Below are 21477 nucleotides of genomic sequence, written 5' to 3' on the forward strand. Positions count from 1 at the left end.
GTTGAGGAGACAAAGCAGATGCTGGCAAGGTAACCTTGCCGTAAGAGCAAGGAGTCCCAGGCGGCTGGTGTACGGCTGCTGCTGCAGAGCCCCGTTGCCCCAGCAAGGCTCACCCCTCCTGCCACAACACCGAGGGGCTGCACGAGCTGACCTGGCGCGTGATGCACACCTCTTCCCTTTGGCAAATGCTCTTACTCAACGGCTTGCTTTGCTCCGTGTCACCCCGGCTGTCAGGGGTCCTGCTGCCCCCAAGCACCCCCTGCCACGGGGAACAGCTGAGAAGCAGGAGGGGCACGAGACAGCACCCACCCTGGTCTACCCACGTTTTGGGGAAGCGTGTCCTTGAGCACAGGGTAAGGACACGCAGTTTTCCACCCACCATCCCTGCAGCTTGTCGCTCTGCTGCAACGTGGTCCCAGGGGGGTTTGAGGCTGAGCCCATGCTCACGTGCCTCCGGAACGTAGAGTGAGGTGGAGTCCCAGCCCGGCTCCTCCATCTCAAGGCGTTAAGAGAAAATCAGGGCAGAGATAATGTCACAAAACCACAAGCAAATCTACAACCGACCACCCCCAGCCAGGGCCGAAGCCCTTGTGCTGATGCCTGCAATCCCACCGCATGCCGCATCACAAGAGACTCAGAAGCTCTCACGGATCCACCATTAAAGTTCATGAGCAGCTAAATATTCACCTGTTTTATCACATCATGAGCAATTTGTTTTGCAAAATTTATGAGTCTTCCCTCAAGGGCCTGGGTTTTACAGCATTTGTTTAACCAGGATTTTGCAAGCCTGCACCAGCAGCAGCCTGCTGCATGGCTCCAGCTGGGTTTTGCTCCGCTTTCGAACAGAGTCCTCCAACCATCAGCACCCCAACACCCTGCCAGCAAAACACCCTCCCTCAAGGCTTTCCACACTCGCATTGGGACAACACCAAATGAAACCGTTTTTAAAGTACTAAATAGATACTGATCCCTGCATCGTGGACACTCAGAGCTTCCAAACAACTTACTCCAGAGGCAGAGCATTAACTAACCCACGGCGTATCGCAGCCTGCTGCTGATCTTCTTCCAAAGCAGCACCACACCTTCATCACGATGAGCTTCAGCCTCATTCTGCACCAGCTTTTACTTCCACCTGTTATTTTCTTGGCGCTGCTTTTTGTGTTTAAAAGTAAGGATGCATGAATTAGCAAACGAGCTCTACATAACGCGATCGGCTTGCTACAGGCAGGCTGCATCCCCCCGCTCCAGCTGGGATCCCCAAACCAGCAGACAGGAGCCTGTTTCTTTAATATCTGATATCAAAAGGACGTTGCCTTTGCAAACCCAGAGGAGAGCAAGCTGAAAACCGAGCAATTGTCACACAGATGCTGACAAGCGCCGATGTCTCAGCGATGACTTCTAAAACAAACAGGTTGCCGCATTTCAAGTATTTTACCTGGGTTTTTCTTGCTCCTGTTTAGCTGCTGGGAAACTGCCTCTTTTGAGGCATCTCAGACCCTTTGGCACTTACTCCCTGTTCCCCGACAGAAGCCGTAACTCTCAGTGTGAGTCCACCCAACGCCAGCGGGGAGGCAAGAAGAGACTATGATCCTTCAAACGGGAAAATTGGAGGTGAAGACCTGCCCACAGCAGTGCCACCCCTCTCGCTGCCCGGCCTTTTAAGACCAAAAAGTCAGCAGTCCCACTAATAACCCGTCTTAATGCAGCAGAAGGGCTCACACAGTTGGCACCAATGGTTCGGTCTTCCCTTCATCTCCACTGGAGTCATCTGCAATAAAGACAGACAGCAAACGGAGGCCAAAGGAGCAAAACCACTTCAAAAAAGTGGAGGGAGCCAAACCAAAATGCAGGATTTTCCACAAGAAGCGGCTCGAGCTCGGCTGTACGGAAGAAGATCGCACCATCTTGGTGCTGCTCGAAAAGGCTGACTTCTCCAGAGCCACCCAGTGAGGAAGTCTATTTTTTTTTTTTTTTTCCCATTTATTCCTTTAACCTATCTGGTAGCTCCAGGAACACCCTGGAGAGCATCCCCATTCACCCCTCACTGCGGAGCATCCCTCGGAGCAGAGCATCCCCATTCACCCCTCACTGCAGAGCATCCCTCGGAGCAGAGCATCCCCATTCACCCCTCACTGCGGAGCATCCCTCGGAGCAGAGCATCCCCATTCACCCCTCACTGCGGAGCATCCCTCGGAGCAGAGCATCCCCATTCACCCCTCACTGCGGAGCATCCCTCGGAGCAGAGCATCCCCATTCACCCCTCACTGCGGAGCATCCCTCGGAGCAGAGCATCCCCATTCACCCCTCACTGCGGAGCATCCCTCGGAGCAGAGCATCCCCATTCACCCCTCACTGCGGAGCATCCCTCGGAGGAGAGCATCCCCATTCACCCCTCACTGCGGAGCATCCCTCGGAGGAGAGCATCCCCATTCACCCCTCACTGCGGAGCATCCCTCGGAGGAGAGCATCCCCATTCACCCCTCACTGCGGAGCATCCCTCGGAGCAGCACCGCAACCAGGCCTGCCGCTGCTAAGATGGTGTTCAAAAGAAAGAAAAACTGTTCCAGCACTTTTATTTCACCTTCTCAAAATTCTCCTCTTAGAAATGAGGCACTTAAATACTTCGGGTCAGTAGCCCACAAAAGCCTTCGAGCATTACAATGACCACATAGATGAAAACCCTCTTCAGCATCTTTCCTCTCCCCTTGGACAAGCTGTTCGGTCACCTGCACGTTTCAAAGTTGCTCCCATGCTTTATTTCTCTCCTTCTTCCCCTTTTATACTCTTTTTCCCAAATCCGTGCTCTTCTCGCGTCACCCTGGGAGACTCGGCTCGGGGTCGAGATCTCCCCCAGCCACCAGAGGTGACCACGGACAGGCTGATCGCTGCAGCTGAACTATTCCAACACCTCAAAACAGCCAACGGCGCCCTCAGTTCTGACCTTCACCCTTATCGAGCAGGACAATTAGCGAATCAAACATTTCCATGAACCCTACACAAGCGGCACGGGGCAGGCAGGGACCCCAGGTCAGACCCGGACTTCAAGCAGGGAGCTGGGACAGGGATGGAAAGGGGAAAAGAGGCGACAGGCAAGTGGGGAAGGATGCGGTTGGTGAGAGCGCAGCCAAAACACGCTCACCATCACAGAGGCAGGCAACGAGGGGCTCCAGAGGACCCCCAGCCCCCCTTACACCCTAGCACTTATTTTAGGAGAGGGTGAAAGCCTTTCTGCAGGGACCTCACTCTGTAGTTTGCTGTTGGTTTTTTTCTTTCTTTATCACACAGAATTTTACTTTCTCTTCAAAGCAGAGGGTTGTTTTCCACTTCCCCTATATATATATTAACAGTTATGGTTGTGTAGGGTGCTGTACAGGAAAATAAATCCTCCCTCTTTTCTGAGTCTCCATCACTGGCTCCGGGAGCGTGCTCAGCCGCGCGGGGACACGGACACATCCCACCAGCATCTTCCCGGAGAGGCAATCACCACCCGAGACAGGATGACAAGCCAACAAGGAAGATCCCCAAAACAGCAGCGCCCACAATGCTAATAAAAAGGTAGACCGATGACTCAACCAGGCTACGAAACGCAGAGAGGAGTGCATCATGCGCTATTTTTAATGTTTGGATAGCACAAATCCCACCGTCCACCTACCACAAACTCAAAGCTCTTCCCCAGCGCTTGGCATCTTTCTGCCGGTCTTGTCCAACCACCTGCAAACCTCTCCAGATGTTTCCAGCACCCAGAGAGCTGTTGTAACACATCAGAGCAGCTTCTCAAACCCACGCTGCTGCTTTTTGTGCAAGGCAAAAAATAAAAGAAACCACTCTGGAAGATCCTATTTTAAAAATTTTAAAAATCCTACTAACTCCCACATTTCTTATCTCCAGCCCTAAACCCAGTGACTTTTGATAGGTGACCGGTTCACAAACAGCATGTACCAGCATCACAAAACCACCCTGGGTTTTTCTGTGCCCAGCCAAACCTCTGGAGTCCGTAAACAGACAGTATTTGACATTTAAATACCAGTGCTAAGGACACCCAGGTATTTTACGGTGAATGTTTTTTAAACCTAAGTGCCTAATCCTTACAGCCACAAAGAAAGTCTTGGAAGTTTGACCTCCAGTAACACCCAAGTCAGAAAGCAAAACACAAATCATAAGAAAATCTTTAACCAGCTTAAAATGCTATTTTTGTTAACCTTTGGCCAACTGTTGAGATTTGGTCCTGCTAAACCCTTCGGTGCATCTTCAGGTGTAACACACACACACACACACACGTGCCGATCTACAGCAACTGCGACGGAGCTGCTTCCACCCGGCGTACCAGCCTGTGTAAAGCTACAAAACCTGCAATTTATGGTGATGTCTCTCCCCCCCACATGCATGTTATCCTTCCCCCAAAGGTGGCAGACCTCAGTTTCAGGAGTCACCCCAAACAGAACCTCCCCAACCTTGGCAAGGGCAAGATGTGGTAGGGGAAAGACCTGTAATTTCTCCCTATCGTCAAGGCTACCACCAATTAACTAATTAACGATGGGTTAATTTAGTGGAAGTAGCACGGCACTGGATCAAATCCTGGTGCAAAGAAATACCCTCTCGTGCAAAGTCGAAACTGAACAGTTTGACTTCAGGAGCGAAAGGTCTTTTGAACAGGAGACGATATTTACGCGAATACAAAAACATGCGAGTTAAACTCTCGCACATCCCGCAGCAATAAATCCCCGGCAGCCAGCACAGAAAAGCACCAGGAGTTGAGATGAACCTTTTCCAAGCAGCAAGTCGCGCTGTCACAGGACACTAATGAATTTATTGCATCTCCCTACCCAGCCAAGAACATTATTTACACCTGCCTCCCAACAGCTTTCCTGTGCAAGTGCCTCGGACACATCAGCACATGCAATTCATTTAGCACAAAAAAAAAAAAGTCAGGCCAGGTGGGTCGACACAAGCAGTGAAGTCACGGGGAATTGTCCACCACTTGGAAAACTCAAAGGCAGAAGATGTTCTAGAACATTGGGCAAGGATAGAACCTGGGGCAAGACGGACTATTTCAGCTGGAAGGGACACACGATGCCAACCCCGTCCAACTGCCCGACCACTTCAGGGCTGACCAAAAGACGTTATTAAGGGCATTGTCCAAAAGCCTCTTCGACACCAACAGGTTGGGGCACCCACCACCCCTCCAGGAAGCCTGTCCCAGTGTGTGACCGCCCTCTTGGTAAAGAAACGGTTCTTCATGTCCCACCTGAACCTCCCTGGCACAACGCTGAGCCGTTCCCAGGTGCCCTGTCCCCGGACCCCAGGGAGAAGAGCTCAGCACCTCCCTCCCACACCCCCTGCTCAGGATGCTGCAGGGAGCACCCAGCTCGCCTCTCCACTGCCTTCTCTCCACACAAGATGAGCCCAGAGTCCTCAGCCGTCCTCATGGGACATGCCAGCCCTGCCACCGGCTTGGCTGTCCTCTGGAAGCATTCCAGAACCTTCACCTCTTTCTTAAGTGGTGGGGCCCAGCACCACACATAGTACTTAAAGGGAGGCGATACTGTGTGCCATTCTAGGCCCCACCGTTTCAGAAGGATGTTTAAAACACAAAGCAGTGTTTGTTCAATATTATGAAAAAAAAATACAGAAAATGCAGCTGAACCCACAAAGCAGCATTGTCCAGACTTGGGCAACCAAGCAGCAGCACAGCTGGATGCCCAAAGGTTGACCAGCAGCCAAAACCTGGGGATGGCAATGGGAACAAGGCAATAGAAAATGCAACAAGAGCAGCAGGGAGGTGATGGAAAAGAGAGGAAGGATCTGGGAAAGTCACCCAGAGCGATGCAGAACACCAGGGAAGGAGGGTTCTCCAAAGGCTGCGTCACACAGGGCTCGGGAGCGGCTGGGCACCCGCAAGCTGGAGGGGAAAAAACCAGCCAAGAGAGCAGCATCCATCTGTCCCGTCTCTCTCCTCACTCTGCCTGCCTGGCAAAAAAAGCCATGACGAAGCCTCTGCCCTCCCAGGTCATGAAAACATATGATCCCGGAGTCAGGGAGATCATACTTTTAAAGCCTGGAGGCTGTGTTTAATTAAGGTAATGAGAGAGCAGCGAGCAGAAACCGTGACACTGAAATAGCCTCCTACAACCACAAACCCACCCCCGTGAAGCAAGGGGCCGTTATCTCATCGAAAGGTTGGGGACTTCTGCATCCCCATCCCCAGCACGGAGGTGGGACGGGGGCAGTGAGAGCAGAAAGGATGAGGGACTAACGCTTTTGGAGGCTGATAAACCGGGATGGAGGGAAAGGATGAGGGAAATCAGAGCTATGTTCAACGCAGGAACACAGAAGAGGAGGCAAATTTTGTAAAGCTAAGAAGCAAATGCACTTTTCAGAAGAAAACCATCTTTGGGCTTTTCCGGTCCAGAAGAAAACCAGCTCTGCACGCATCCTTGGCTGGTTGCTCCACTGAAATATGGTGGTGGATGCACGAGAGTGAGCGTCGATAACCACTAATGAAACGCACAGCGCAGAATCTAGCCGCAGCCCTGGGTGCAATAAGTCATCCAAGACCTGTAGGAGGTTTCAACGGAGTATATGGATGCAGATATTATTAGAAACAGAATGACTGATGTGTTTGATAGTATGAAGCGTGTTGATTTTATGACGGTGGAGGTAGCTGAGATTATGTGCATGCAACGTCTGGATTTGTCACCTTACGCAGTAAATATTTTAAGTATTGTTTCACAGTGAATAACTCAAGGCAGGGTGATACCTTATGCTGAAAATACACTCGCTCTCGGGAAGGAATGCATTTTTGCATTCAGCTGAGCATAAACTGGTTTAGAGACCAGGAGATGCTTAATTATTATCCAAGGCAGGGAAGGAGCTGGACAGCCCGACTGGCACTGCACGCTGCTGCTCCCGCCGCAGAGAATTCCAGCCTCAACGCTCCCAGATCCCACCGTGAGCAGCACACGCATTCCCACGCATTATGCCAGGAGGTGGTAGCACAAGGGGAAGAAAACGGAGGGTATAAAGACTACTAATCCCTCACAGAATCCATTGCAACAAAATATTTCTTATAAATTTATATGCACCTGGGGGAATTGTATGATACACATTGGTGTGTTTTAGGGAAACTTTCAGGCTGCTTTCCCACTGTAGTACAGCAAAAAAACTTGCCTGTTTTCCACTGCTTTTGGAGGCGTTTCTACTAAATTTAGCAAGGAAAGAAGGTCTGAGAGAGATGAAGCCTCACAATATAAGCACAGGGGTGCAGGCTGGCGGCATCGTTGTGGGTGTCCCTGCACTCTCCCATGGGGTCGTGCAGGGAGAAGCAGCCTCAGGGGCTCATTCCCCTTCCCCGTGCAGCCATGGAAGTGTGTAAGCCCATCTGCAGCTTGCCTTGAGTCCCAGCAGCAGCCTCAGCATCCCCGTTCCTCCTCACCTCCCCGCCTGCAGAAATGGGAAGCCCTCTCCCCTGGCTCTCGACTGTGATGGAGGAGCAATTCCCAAGACACGGTGCAGACCAAGACAAGCACAGGGCAGGAGATCAAGCAGGGAGGAGAAGAGGGGAAAAGCATTCCTTCTAACACTCAGGAAGTCCCCAGCTAAAAAAAAAAAATAAAGATATATATATATACACAACAATGAAGGCACACTCACACACCACACTCCTTTCTAGACTGCAAGAGGAAGGGATCATTAGACCTTCCCTAACACAGCCCATTAAATCTCTGCCTAAGTGGGTGCTTCCCTCCCAGCACCCTGAGCTAGTGAGAAAAAGCAGACTTCAATCCCACTTGCAGTTTTGCATTCTGTGATTTCAGACCCATTTTCCTGGATATTATGGTCACCGGTTGCCCTCAGGCAAAGTGGGAGAAAACTGCGGCTCTTCCCATCGCCTGGTTAAAGACAGCGTGGGAGGAGAGGGGTTTTCCTCTCCCTCACCAGCACACGCGGAAGGAAGCTTTCAAACAGAAAACCAGAGCGACAAACCACCTAGGACCTCACAAAGCATCTCTCATTAGCATCGCTGCCTGGATGGAGACAAGCCAAAGACTCCTGGCTGGAATTCCAAGGCTTCAAGGAGCACGAGCCCAGGTCAGAGCCCAAAGGACTTCACGTACCAACTCGCTATGATGTTGGATGAACCCTGAAGCATCCTCCCACAAGACACACATGGTCCACAGCCCCAAGCAGCCAGTCCTCTAAGGGACCACAAAAACCAGCACTGCAGGAGGAGATGCTCCCAGCAAGCCCTCAAGCTAGAGGGAGATGCTACTCAGCGTCCGTATCTCTCCAACTGCTTGTAAAAACCTCTCTACCACTTGGATCTGGGCTGGTTTTGAAGCGGTTTGGAGCTGCAGGAACACAGCTCTGTGGTCAAGCTGCTGAGGCTTTTGCTCCTGCCCACTGCTCAGACAGATCAGGGTCCTTCTGCAAGAGCAGGCTGGGGAGCACCGATGCATTAAGTCTACCAAAGCCACCGGATGACATTATTTCTTTTTGTTAGTAACATATGTTGGGAGCCTATAAAGATTTACATGCCCACAACGAGGTATTTTCAATCATTACATACATTTATTACAAAATACGTGGTGAATCCCTCACCACAGGTTTTCCTTGGTTCCAGATGTTGAAGCGTTTTTAAAAGGCAAAAAAAACCCAAAACACCCAAACCACAAAGGCTTCAGTCTTCTCTGATTGTATTACGCAACTTTTCCCCCACAACGGCAACAGTAATTCCTGCTTGTGAATCACAGCTAATTGTATTATAATAGGCCATTCTTCTTGATTTAATATACCATATGAAAATCAGTATGTGAGCGAGTGTGGTCATAAGATTAGTAACAGCTCTAGTTCTTAATTTATGTTCACACTGTATTACTGAAAAATTTAAAGCTCAAGGGTGTTGAGGAGGATGTTTTGCTGGAGTTCATTTTATTCCCGAAGTAAATTACAAAATTGTGGGAGAGGGGAGTGGAACAATCAAAAACAAATTACAAATACCTTCTCCCACTGCATGAAATTACAGCACTCCGGGTGGAGGGGGAAAAAAATGAGGAAGAATTCCCAGAACTGCCTAAGAGCAGAATGAATCAGCTGCGTTATCACAGAGGTTTGCAACAACAGGGTTTCCTTCCCCATTTTCAGAAAGAGGGAAGAAGAGTGTAGAGAAGATCGTACTCCAAAACAGACCAAGATTCATGGGTGACTTTTGCCCCGGTCAGAGTAGCGGAGAGAGGGGACAGGAGAAAGGAAGGGAAATCAGGGAAGGGTGAAAGAAGTGATGAAAACTGCAAAGCAAGTGAGACAGAGCAAATCAGGAGGGAGGGGGGGAAAAAAACCAACAAAAAACAATTGCAAGCAAGCAGAAGGGCAGAGGTAAGGAAAGGAAGACTACACAAAATAGCCCCACTGCTAAGCCCTGGCCGAGCCTGCCTACGTGCTGTTAAATCTTTTGGGGCTAGCACGTGTCTTTTGGGTTTGGTTTTTATTTTTTAAAGCCCAGGCAATCCGTCACAGGTCATTTCAGGCCCCATGTGCACGCAGCGGTCTCTGTCTCTGCAATAGGCAATAAGGGCACTGCACCACCCCAGCCCCGCAGCCAGCATCCTCGCCCAGGGATGTACCACCCACAGGCTGGCCTCTGCCCTCCTGGTCAGGGAATGGAGAATGTCACCTTGGATGGCATCAGATGCAAAACTTACGGACAAGCAACAGCCCCGCAGGCAGGCGTAGCCCCAACCAGGGATAAATGCATTTGCAGCAATACCCCGCAGCCCCACTGGAGCAGTTCTCCTCCATCCCAGCTCAGGAGGTGGCAAACCCACAGCCGGGATGGAAAAAGCAAACCCAAAAGAAAAAATTCATCCCAGACCCAACTTCAGCCATCTCGCTGGGAAAAGGGACGGTTTCTGGAGCCGGCCCAGGATGCTGCAAAGCCCTTAGGGCACCCTGCAATGCTCCAGCAGCCCGGGGATTTCAGGATAAACGGTATTGCCATGAGCTACGCCCAGAGTAAAAGGCAAACCCCAGCAGCAGCCTCGGGGGGGTAACAGGCTCCCCCCACAACCATTTCCACTGAACAAACCCTCAGCAGCATCTCCCACGTGCGTGGGGGCAGCGGGGAGCCCCGATCCCACTTATCTCCATCCTGCAGAAAACCTGGATTTCCGCTGCGTTTATTTAACCTCCCCACACCAGTTTCCTTTGGTACCTACATAACAATACCAGAATTATTATTCTTTGCATTCGGTACATATTAGTAGATGGTTGGCAGATCCTGAAGCAATTTGCAAATATTAATTAAGCCTTAGCAGTATCCCTGAGTGGTAGGTAACTGTAATTATGTCCCTAATTATATTAATTCTGTGGTAGGGTGGCAAGTAATTATTTGGAATCTATTATACAACTAAAACAAACCTATGTTGATGATTACATGTTTAGCATGCAACTAACCGGTATTTCGTTTCCTGACTGATGGCTTCAGCATAAATGGAGGGAAAAAAAAAAAAAAAAAAAAAAAAAAAAAAAAAAAAAAAAAGAGTAGGTAGAAAATAAACCAGAGAGGGAAGTTCTAGTGAAAATCCCTCCTGTGCTTCTGCAATCTGATTCTCCTCATCCCTCCTCTGACAAACTGGGTGTGCATCCCTACACAAGCGGTTTGCTCCTGTGCTCCAACCCAGAGACAAGAGAGGACCAGAAACTGGGAGAAGCTCAGGAGGTTCACAGTGGCGAAGCCTTAGCTGAACTGTTTTCCTGCTGAACAGAGGTGTTTTTCTTCCCCGTCTAACAGTCCCCATAGCTTTCACCCCAAACACTTGCCCAGATTTTGTTTAAACTTCACACGATGGTAGGTTTTAACAGCTGCTTGCAGCTGGACCCAGGTCGGGCAGGTTGCAAAGCACAGGATGCGAAGGATTTAGGAGCACGGACCAGCACGAAGCCACCCCAGCCCCGTTCTCCCCGGACACGCCGCTGCAACCCTGTCCCCCTCTGCAACCACACGATCCACCACAGCACATCCAATCCCCACCTGCCCAGCCAGGAGCCCTAACACAAAGGTTTCCTCTGGGTTTGGCAGGGGAAGCGACCCAGGTGCAGCCTCCCACCCCAAAAACAGCCTTCAAAGGCAACATCCACCAAGCACCTGCAGTGCAGCTACCCAGAAACAAAGACCAAGGGGCTGTACAACCATAAAACATAAGGAACCTTCTGTTTAGGTTTTTTCCCCCCCCTAAATTACCAAGGCAGAGCAGGTCTCCCTGAAGACCCTCATCCTACACAGCCTGAAGAGTTTATGGCAAGAGCCCGGGGGCACATCTCTGCATCAGCTCGAAAGAATTAGTTGCAGCCTTCCCAGCACGGTGTATTGATGGAGCTCAGAGACATTAGTGCTGACCCAGCAGCGAGGCACATTCCTCAGATCAGTTTTATGCCAGCCTTTAAAACCCAATGTCATTTCTCAAATTAAAAAAAAAAAAAAAAAAAAAAAAAAAAAGGCGCAAGTCAGAGAAGCTTGGCTGGACCAAATTGATTATCCACAAGACAGTAAAGAATTGCTCCCCACAGCCCGTTCTCAATCGCCTGTCTATGGCAGAAGACCAATTAAAGCAAGTTTCTATCCACCCTGGAAACCTCTCGGTCCTTGGTCCTCGGCTCCATCCCAAACACATCCTCATTAAAGGCTACCTCGTCAGAGCCACCTCCTGCTCCCACAGCCACCCTTGGCTTGGACAACTCACACGGCTCCTTTGGTCCTGCCTCATAAATCAATCCCCAATCGTACCTCTGTTATTGCTGTTATCCTGCACGCTCACCTCCATTTGTCATTGTTTTTTCTTCTTTCAAGAAGAGATGCTCCAAAGATAGAGGGTGGCAAAAAACATTTTTGTTGCAACTGCATGTTATCTTCCTCATGTCTGGAGGAATACTGGTTTGTGCCGTATTGAAAAGTACCAGTAATGTCTCTATCTAGAATCTGTTTGAGCGCGAATTGGTCAAAAGTGTTCCAACAGAAGAGTTTTCAAAGCATCTCCATTTTCCAATGGAAAATTGTTAAAGGGATCTGGTTCAGCTACATGATCTACACTTAAGGAGAAGCACACAGTCAAGACAACACCAAATCAAAATGTTTTCAAATAATTTTACAGCATTAAAAGTTCTAATATCATACCTATTAAAAAACAAAAAAAAAAAAAAAAAAGAAAAAGAAAGAGAGTCAAGCGAAGTCCCCTAGGAGACAGGAGCTCTGAATTTCAACCAGACCTAATCCATCTCCTAAAAGCCTGAACTGGGAAGGAGAACCAGCCCTTTCTGAAATAAAACGTACACCTTCTCCGCACCAGATGCCAAGAAGCACAAAGCGCTTTGGCAGACGGCCACACCAACACCGATTAGCACATCAAAGGGCTAATTCCAGCTCCAAGGAACCCTAAGTAGCAATGAAAATGGCAACCCCTTTGCACCAACTTGTGTCACTGTTGGGCCAATTGTAATGCCCTCCCAGTGCCTGGATTGTCCTCCTGCTCCTGGCACCATACCCACCTCCTCTCTCAGCTAAGCCCTTGCCATCGTCCCCTCAAAGGTCACAGCAACCAGCCCTTACAAATTCAGCTGCAGCGTCAAGGCAGCATTTGCCCGCTGAAGGTCTGCTGATGTGGTCTATCAATCCCATGAGACAAGATAAATTGGGCTATCTGCAGAAAAAAAAAAAAAATAAAAAGGACTGGTACCCACATTCCAACCACATCCCATTTCAAACTCCTAAATCAAAAAGGCGCGATAACAGAAAGCCTGGCAGAGCTGCTGGCTACTGCCAAGGGAGCTGGTTCTCCACAAGCATCAAGCTCCCAGATTAAATAAGGGTAAGAGAAGCTGTGACCCCAGATGACGCACACTGCCCAGCTTTTCTTGCTCCATGGATTTATTTGAGATCTCTTAAACTCAAACCTGCTTCGGAAGGGCTAGCGCCACACCAGCCCGGCGATGCTCCTTGCTCCCTCTCCTTCAGCAGCTTGATGCTCACCCCACACCCAGCCAGCAATTAGATGCCAATCGCCAAGCCAGCTCATCTCAATTTTTATTCCCCATCCTAATTGCTGTCATAATCACCTCAACAACCAACTGTACAGGAAAACACGACTATCCGACTTCAGCACAGGGACCAACTGACCCCAACCTACCTTAAATCGTCCCAACCCTTGCTTGGGACCAGCCCACCTTTCCCAGCGAGCATCATTTTGGGTAGCGCTTCATGCAGCTCAGTCCTAATTTCTCCTTGGATTCTTTGACACTAACTAACACAAAATTAGCAATATTACTTCATGCCGCTGCAGTCTGGTGAGGAGCGCACGGACTTGGCACTGATGCTTTAATGAGCCAGACTGAATCCAACTGGCTCCGCGCGTAGTTCCCTTAAATGGCACTTGTACAAATCGGGAGCATATTTAAAGCTTCAGCCCCACATCAGCATAATTAAACGCAACCCACTTCCCTTCCAAAAGCAATAGTAACAGCAAGCCAGATTTAAGTTATGTTTGGAACTGGCGCTAAGAAAAAAAAAAAATTAAAATTAAAATGTAACAGAATAGGGGTCTAAAAAGGAATTGGGTAATACAGTTTGTTTGTAATCGAGTAAACACAATCCCCAAACAAACAAAACCACACATGCACACTGAAATTACTGTGCAATTAGTTACGGTGGTGCTAAATACGGCGCTTACAGCCACTTCCAGCCCCGGCCCATCCAAGCCAGTGGCACAGCGCTCCCCATCTGCGGCCACAGCGAAACCCAGCACCCACACCCCGTGCTGGAAGTGCCTCAGTAATTTACCTTGACAAGTGTCAGCCTCACACGGGACACAGGTGATTATCTGGTGGGGAAACAACAAAATAACCCCACCCCAGCATTCAGCAATATTTTTAGAAATGCAGTTTCCTACAGCAAAGCGGCACCCAGGTCTCTATTCCACCCCTACCCCATACAATCCCTGTTCTGGGAATAAAGAAAAACGTTTTAAGAAAAAAAAATAAACAGCCACCAAATAGAAACACTAACAGGTATTAACCACAGAACTGTCAAAGCACCCCGTAAATCACAGCTCCAGCAGGGCTGGTTTCACCCAGGCACAGTCAGGATGGAAACAGAGACCCACAGCCCCCCCTGCACAGCCCATCTCTCCCCCTTGCAACGGGCAGGGCACAAGCTGCCCCCTCCCAGGCAGAGTCACAGGTGACAGGCTTTAACTGGGAAGCTATTGAATCAGGACGAGGTAATTAGCCCATAAATCCCAACCCGTGCGATGTATTCATTTATTATTTTTTTTCCCTTTCTGAGAAACTTATTAAACAGAAATCGATAAGCACAGGACAGGACAATCAAGATATATTTTGGAAGAAAAGTGAGCTCAGTGGAACAGATCAACACTCAGATTCACAGGAGTTCTACACTTAATCCAGATACTCAGTTACAGGGAGATGGGGCCACTCCTGCAAGGGAAAGCAAATACCACCTTTAACCACAAAACTGCCCGGTTCAACACTTTGACATCAGAAACGGGAAGAAGTTTCTGAGAGACACCAGCTACTGAAGAGTTGCTTCCCCTGGGTCAAGGCGACAGCCAAGCACGTGCACACCCATCGCATCGTGCGACAGCCAAGCGTTTCGGTACCGCCTACAGAAATAAGTAAACCCACATCTATTGACCGAGGGGTAGGAGACTCCGTCTCGCCCAGCTGGAAAGCACTGCACACAGCCCACCTTGCACCAGCAAGAGGATAATTCCAAACCCAGCGCTCATAAAGAAGTTAAATGTCACAGCACTAGCAAACCAGCCGGCCGCAGCAAGGCTCTCCCCATCCCGTCCCAGGGAACTTCCATAAGCAGTTCCCACACCTTGCCCCGGCACAGCCACCGATCCCCCACCAGGTTTCACAAGATCTACTGTCCCGGCTGTTCCTCCATCCTCTCCAGGCCAGCCCACCTGCTTCTTGACCCTGCTGCATCTGGATTCTTCCTTCTCCGGGCTCCTCTTCCTGACCTCCTGCTTCTCCCGGGGTCTCTCCTTGTCTCTCCCACATCCAGGACGCTCTCCTCTCCCTCTGCTTCTTCTGAGTCTCTCTCCATCCAGTGCCCCCCTTCCATCCCCCTTAGAGCTATTTAACTACTTAGCAGGAACCAGCCACAGCTGCACATCATCCACATCAGCCACCCCCCACCCCCCAAGCCAGCCCACAGCTGTACATTAGCAATGTTAATTAACCTGCCTTCATTCCTCTATAATTCCTCTACAATTAAGCATGCCCAAGTCAGTGATTTTAGTCCCGCAGCACCCAGTTCCACAAATCAGTGGGAAACCCTTACCTTTGCAGATACCGGGGAACAACAAAAAAAGCAATGCTACCTCCACGTGTTGGTTTTGCTGTGCTTATTCTCAAGTAGCCCTTTGCTTTTTCACGCTACAGAAGTGCAATTCCCACCATACCCTCACGGCATAAACAAGGCGAGGTTGAAAGGAGGGGCAATCTCTTGGATGAGATGCTCTAACAGGGTTGGAAAGAATGAAAGGAGACCAGCTCTCTCATCCAGAGATGCTTCTGCTTCAGATCTAAGGAAGCACTTGTTTGCTCAAAAAGATGTCTGGTTTCATCTTTTGGTTGTTTTTTTGTGGTTTTTGTTTGGGTTTTGTTTTTGTTTTTTTTTTTACCTAATGAAAGACACAACCCTGCAAGCATTACCTCACTTTGATTTTTTGTGACAGAACATGCTCTTTGAGCATCTGAGCAGCTAGAAGAACTGCAAAATACTCTTTACACTATCATTTATTCACTTTGCATTTGATCTTTTTCACCCGCTTTGCTACACATCAGTGCCCAGTTCAAACCACACAATTTTCTTGCCCCTCCTTGGTGTTATTTCCTCCCAACTCAGGAGGAAAAGCAGAAGCTTCAAGTAATCCAGACCCAAAGGGATGCCTGGGACTGCGCAACTCTCAACCCTCACAGCAAAGCCCAAAGCCTGGGTTTGGTGCATTGAGCCCAGGCTACACACCCCAGGGAGCGAGGTGTCCCCCCCGCAGCGAGGTCTCCAGACCCCCAAGAAGTTGTTTCCAGCATCTCCCAAAGAAATACCTCTCTTTTCTAGGGATTCACAGGTGGAAAAGCTCCTCAGCCTTTACTCAAGGACGACGCAGAGGTCACTCCTTTGCTGTCTAACGGGGAGGAGGAAGGACATGCTGTGACGGAGGGAGGTGGCACTCGCCCCCCGTCTCATCCTGCTTCACGCAGCTGCTCAGCACAAGGAAGGCAGCTCCAGTTGCTTCCCCTGGCACGGAGGGTCCCATCTCCCTTCACCCCAGCGCTGGGGCCGCACACCCTTTGGGATGGGAAGGAGGGGGAAAGTTCCCCTGTATTTTTCCTATTTCCTCAGCTGAGTGACTCCGTGCAACAGCACAGGTCTGACCGGAGGTGGGGAGCGCTGCCCCGCGCCCCCGTGTCCTGCGAGCTCCCAGCGAGTCCTGAGGGGCCGACACGCACCCGTTTCCTTCTCCCCCACCCACAAGAGGCAACTTTTCAGGTCTGCGCAGGATGGTTGGAGAGACCACCTCCATTACCCCACTGGGTGGTCCAAAACAGCTGCTGCAGAGCTTCTAGTAATGAGTTACATCAGAGCCTGCCCTTAACTCCGGCATTACTCCCCACAGCACCCTTAGCCCGTGTCAGCCCAAAACAGCGTTCCTGACTTTATATTTCTTGGGACAACGTGAGTCATGTTGCCTTGCTCGCCACAACTCAGAACAAGAGCTCATTAAAACCCGCAGCCAGATCGTGGCGACAAACATCATCACACCTGGAAACTGGGGAACTGGCAGAGGGAGGCAGCTTCCCACAGCCCAGCGGCACCGAGTGCCTGCCTCTGCCTATCATTCCCAAATTTCCTTGTGCCACCACTTGCAGACTTGTCCTGCTATAAAGGGCCCATCTCTATACACTTAAAAAAAAAAAAAAAAAAAGCGTTCCATTTCTGCTCATCTTTGCAGCAGCATATGCTAACTCAACAGTCCTGGGCAGCTCACTTCATCCCGCAGGGATCTTCTCTCTCCTCCCTTTTACAATTTAGCAGCCAGCTAGGCTTGATGTGACAAATCCAAAGAGACAATTTCTTTTGATTTTAGGTATGCATCTCAGGCAGCACTTCCAGAACAGGGAATTCAACTCCTCTCCTGCGTGCGGAGCAGCAACAGCTCGAACTAGTTATCTCTCCCTACAGACACGGGCACCACTAGCAGCAGCAGGAGTGTTTAGTCACAGCGTACACCTCTCTAGGATATCTGCAGAGATCAGAGGAGCAGAATATTCCAGCACAATAAACATCCAGCTGCTATCAATGAAGTACGAAAGGGTCATTCAAGAGAGTCCGGTTCCAGCTCTCGCTTAGAGCTACTGCAACTCAGCATCCCCTCTCACCGCGCCGTAGCTTGCCAGCGGTCCCAGAGGAATTTTTGCAGGCAGATACTCTCGGTGGTCTGCAAAACCGTGCCCTGAGTTTGGGGGTCGCTGCCATGGCAGAGCCCACCGGCAAACTCCCGGCCCGTGCATCGGCTGGGGGGGCGGCTTCTGGAAGGTGAGGGCGGCAGCTCTCATTAGCAGAGCTCATCACCTGCGAGCCTCATCAGGCTGCCCGACAGCCCAACACAAGGTGCAGCTCCGCAACCCCATGCCCGGGCAGCCGGAGGGGCAGGGGCCGGGCACGGCACCCCCCGACGGGACGGGACCGGGGGCCCCGGGGGCCGCTTCCCCTCCCGGCTAGAGGTGGGAAAAGTCGGGATGCAACTATGCTGGAAGCAACAGGGAAAGCGTGACAGAAGCAGCTGGGATGGCCACAGCACTTTCTTTTTTTTTTTTTTAATTAAAAAATGAGTGGGCAGCCCGCCCCTCAGCATCCGCTGCTGATGGCCTGGGACCAGAGCGCATCAGCTGCGGTCCGGAGGGGAACCGAGCACTGGAGCAAACTGGGACCCGCCGAGGGGGTCGGGAAAAGGGGGGCTGCAAGGAGAACGGGGCGCTGCCGGGCGGGGGGCTACCCTGCCCATCCCCCGGAGCCCCCCGAGCACCGGGTGTGTGGGGGGTCACACTCACCGCGGAGAAGTTGTGGGGCCCGCAGAGCTCGCCGCGGTACTTGCAGGAGAGCAGCATGTCCTCCAGCTGGTGGCCCAGGCGGTCCATGAAGTCGGCGCTGATGCCCTCGTAGTGCCGGGGGGGCAGAAAGAGGCGGAAATCGGCCAGTTTGGCGAACCAGCGGAGCCGCGCCTCGTCGCCGCGCAGCAGCTCGGTGAGCAGCGGGCGGGCGGTGCGGTTGGGCAGCAGCAGCCCCAGCCAGTGCCCCGCGTAGTAGAGGTCCCCCTTGGAGAGCCGGGGGAAGCGCAGCGGGTTGTTGTTGCAGAGGGTGACGGCGGGGAAGGGCAGCTGGCGGCTCCACTCGGTGCGCACCTGGGTGTGCGAGGGGAAGGCGAGCCAGTGCAGCAGGCGGTTGGAGGACCAGGCGAGCAGCAAGCCCAGCGCCGTGCAGAAGGCCAGCACCCACAGCGCACGCCGCGGCAGCGCCGCCCGCCGCGAGCACATGTGCCGCAGCCCGTGCAGCCGCGGCCCCCGGCGCCCCCGCGCCATGGGCGCTCCCCGCCGCGCCGGGCTCAGGGCGAGCAGCGCCGCGCCATGCCGGGCCCCGCCGCCCCCCGAGCCGCGGCCGGCAGCGGCCCCGAGCGGCGGGGGGAGCCGCCGCGGGCAGCCCGCCGCGCCGGCACCGAGCGCTCCGCCACCGAGCGCTCCGCCGGGCAGCAGTTCCGGCAGCGCGGCATGCTGGGCCCCGCCGCTACGAGCGCCGCCGCCGCCCCCCGGCCGCGCCCCGCGGGGGGCAGCGGGGCCGCCCTGCCCGGGAGCCGCCGGCCGAGCCTCCCGCCTGGGCGGCCGCACCGCTCACATGCTGCGGCGCCGCTCCCCCGCGCGCGCACACGCCCCCCGCCCCCCGGCACCGGGCGGCGCCGGCCCGCCCCCCGCTAGCACCCGGGGCCGCCGCTGCTCCCCGGCGCCGACCGAGCCCCGGCGGTGGCGCCGGGACGCCCCCCCCGGTACCGGGCGCCGCCGCCTCCCCCCCCCCGCTAGGACCGGTCCGGCCCCCGGGGCCGCCGCTGCTCCCCGGCACCAGAGAGCCCCGGTACCGGCAGCTCGCCCCCCCCCCCCGCTAGCACCCGGGGCCGCCGCTGCTTCCCGGCACCGAGCGAGCCCCGGCGATGACGCCGGGACCCCCGCGGGCTGCGGCTGCGGGACCCCCCTTCCCCCGCAGCCGGGCTGCCGCTGCCCCCCGCCCCCCCCCGGAAAGCCCCCGCCGCCGCGCCGAGCAGGAGGAGCAGGAGGAAGAGCGCGGCGCAGCTCGGTGCCGGTCCCGGCGGCCAGCCCCGCCGCGCTGGGAGGCGGAGGGAGGGATGCTCGGCCCTGATCGCGCCCCTCCTGCCCCCCCGCTCCGTGTCTCCCGGCAGCGCGGGGGGAGGGGGGGCGAGCCCTGCCCGCCGCCCCGGGACCGCCGCTGCCGCCGCCCGGGGTCCGGGGAGGCCCCCCCCCCCCCGCCCCGGAGTTTGTTTTTCAGCATTCCCGGGGGAAGACACGGGACCAGCGGCACAGCCCCCGGGAGCACGGGCGAGGGGCGCAGCCCCCCTCCCTAGCGGCTCCTTGCTGGTGAAAGTGCTGGATTGGGGTTTGGGTTTGGGTTTTGGTTGTGGGTTTTTTTTTTTTGGGGGGGGGGGTGTTGTTTGCTTTCCTTAGCAAAGCTGCTCCACGATCCTCTGCTCCCATGAAAGAGTGGACGTCCGCAGGAAGGCACCCAGCAAAGCAAAGCCCCCCTGGCCGAGCGCTGCTCCCCCTCCCCCCGTGTGATCCCAAGACCCCCATCCCGGGCACAGCCGCCCCGACCCCCCTTTGCCACCCAACACCCCGCCGAGGGCTTGCGATACCCCTTGGCATCGCATCGCCTTTGCTCAGCTCTGTCTCCAAAAGCAGCTCGCCGTTACCTTCGTTGGGATTTTGAACAGTACCAAGCAACATTTCTATAATTGTGTCCAATTAAGCTGTAAGTGGCGATAACTGCTTTGAATCCTCTCTGATATTTTTTTTCATCTGAATTCATTTTCTGTGTGCGCTCCATCCCTTTTATATTTTTACCCAATAGATGGAGCCGTTACAGCCTGGTTATCTCCAGCCTCTCGCCCAGAGTTTCTTATTTACAGTGGCAAAGCTGCAAACGCTCAGCAAACCTCGACTTGGTGGGGAATTGTCCCCAAAATCCCACTCCCGACCCTGGAAAAATCCATCCGAGGGGCCCGAGCCTGTGCCCTGGGCTCCGGCACCACGCTCGCTGCCGACAGGGATCGGCACAAACACGTCAGCGGGGGCTCAGCTCTGCTCCCCCAAATAACTCGTCTCCATGTGCCGTGCCGCTGCTCACGGCGCACATTATGCAGGTGTTTCACCATTTTTAGCACTGCTTAGGAGCGTCCAGCCCTTTTCAAACCCAGACAGATGGCTGTGACCTTTCCTAAACCCAACGGGAAAAGCCCAGCAGTTACGACATTTATTATAACGTGGCACCGAGTAGCTCCCCTCGAGCCTCTCCGCCTGGTTTCGAGGCAGAGCTCCGCTTTCTCCTGGCTGCCTGTTGAAATCGGTGGGAGTTTTTCCCCTTGGCTCCCTCACAGGATAATAAACATCCCAAGTGCTTTGCCACCAGGTGGGCTGCGATCGTTACACCCCTGATGTATGGACACAAATGCAAGGAAAGAAAAGGTGCCCGACTCTAAACATCCTCTGATGTGCCTTGCCCCGCAAACTCCATCACTACCTTGCAGCAAAGACAGGCTTGGACGGTGCTGGGCTCACTGGCAGTGCCTGGGCTGTGCCTGGCTGCAGGCGCACGGCGCAGCCCTGGGCTTGGTCCCCTGGTTCATTTTCAACCTCTTCCCCTTCCCAAAGGCTTCGTCACTTGGGGTTTTTTTGGCTGGGGGTAGCTCAGTGAAGGAAAGAACAGCAGGTTGGCGTGGAAAGCTGCTATCTTCCCCGACTGCGCCCACTCCAAATGATCCGCTCAAATCTCCCTGCCTGATTTATCCCAGGGAAGCGACTATTCTTAACTAACAAACAAACAATGACCGACGGTAAATAGGAGTAGGGTGACCAAGATCAGCTTCACCCCTGAGCTAAAATGCAAAAGCTTCCCGGTGGAAAACACAATGGATCCAAACCGGACAAAACCTGACGGTGAAGTTCAACGCCTGCATCAGCTGCGTGGTGTCCCGCCCTTCCCGGCCACCCATCCCTCGGGAACCATCTCCGTTTCTCCAGGTATTTGAGGAAGCAGCTCCGGTTGCCCGCTCACCCCCTGCGCTTGCTGCATCAGAGTCCTGGTTAATGCTTTACACAGCCAGAGCAGCTTAAAAGCTT

General features: G+C 53.0%; 1 protein-coding gene across 2 annotated transcripts in view; it reads right to left on the reverse strand.

Annotated features, from left to right (window-relative positions):
* LOC308055490 (acid-sensing ion channel 2-like) overlaps positions 1 to 18992 on the reverse strand; it is a 117787-nt gene extending 98795 nt beyond the window's left edge. For both annotated transcript variants that reach the window (XR_013924535.1, XM_080369466.1), the window contains exon 1: positions 18130 to 18992. Coding sequence is in view for 1 of the 2 variants with exons in the window: in XM_080369466.1 (XP_080225592.1) it covers positions 18130 to 18657 (528 nt within the window). In the remaining variant the exon portion in view is untranslated. The remainder of the gene's footprint in view (positions 1 to 18129) is intronic.
* Between the last annotated feature and the right edge of the window lie 2485 nt (positions 18993 to 21477).

The sequence above is a fragment of the Falco punctatus genome, assembly GCF_963210335.1.
Source record: "Falco punctatus genome assembly, chromosome: 19".
NCBI classification, from domain to species: domain Eukaryota; kingdom Metazoa; phylum Chordata; class Aves; order Falconiformes; family Falconidae; genus Falco; species Falco punctatus.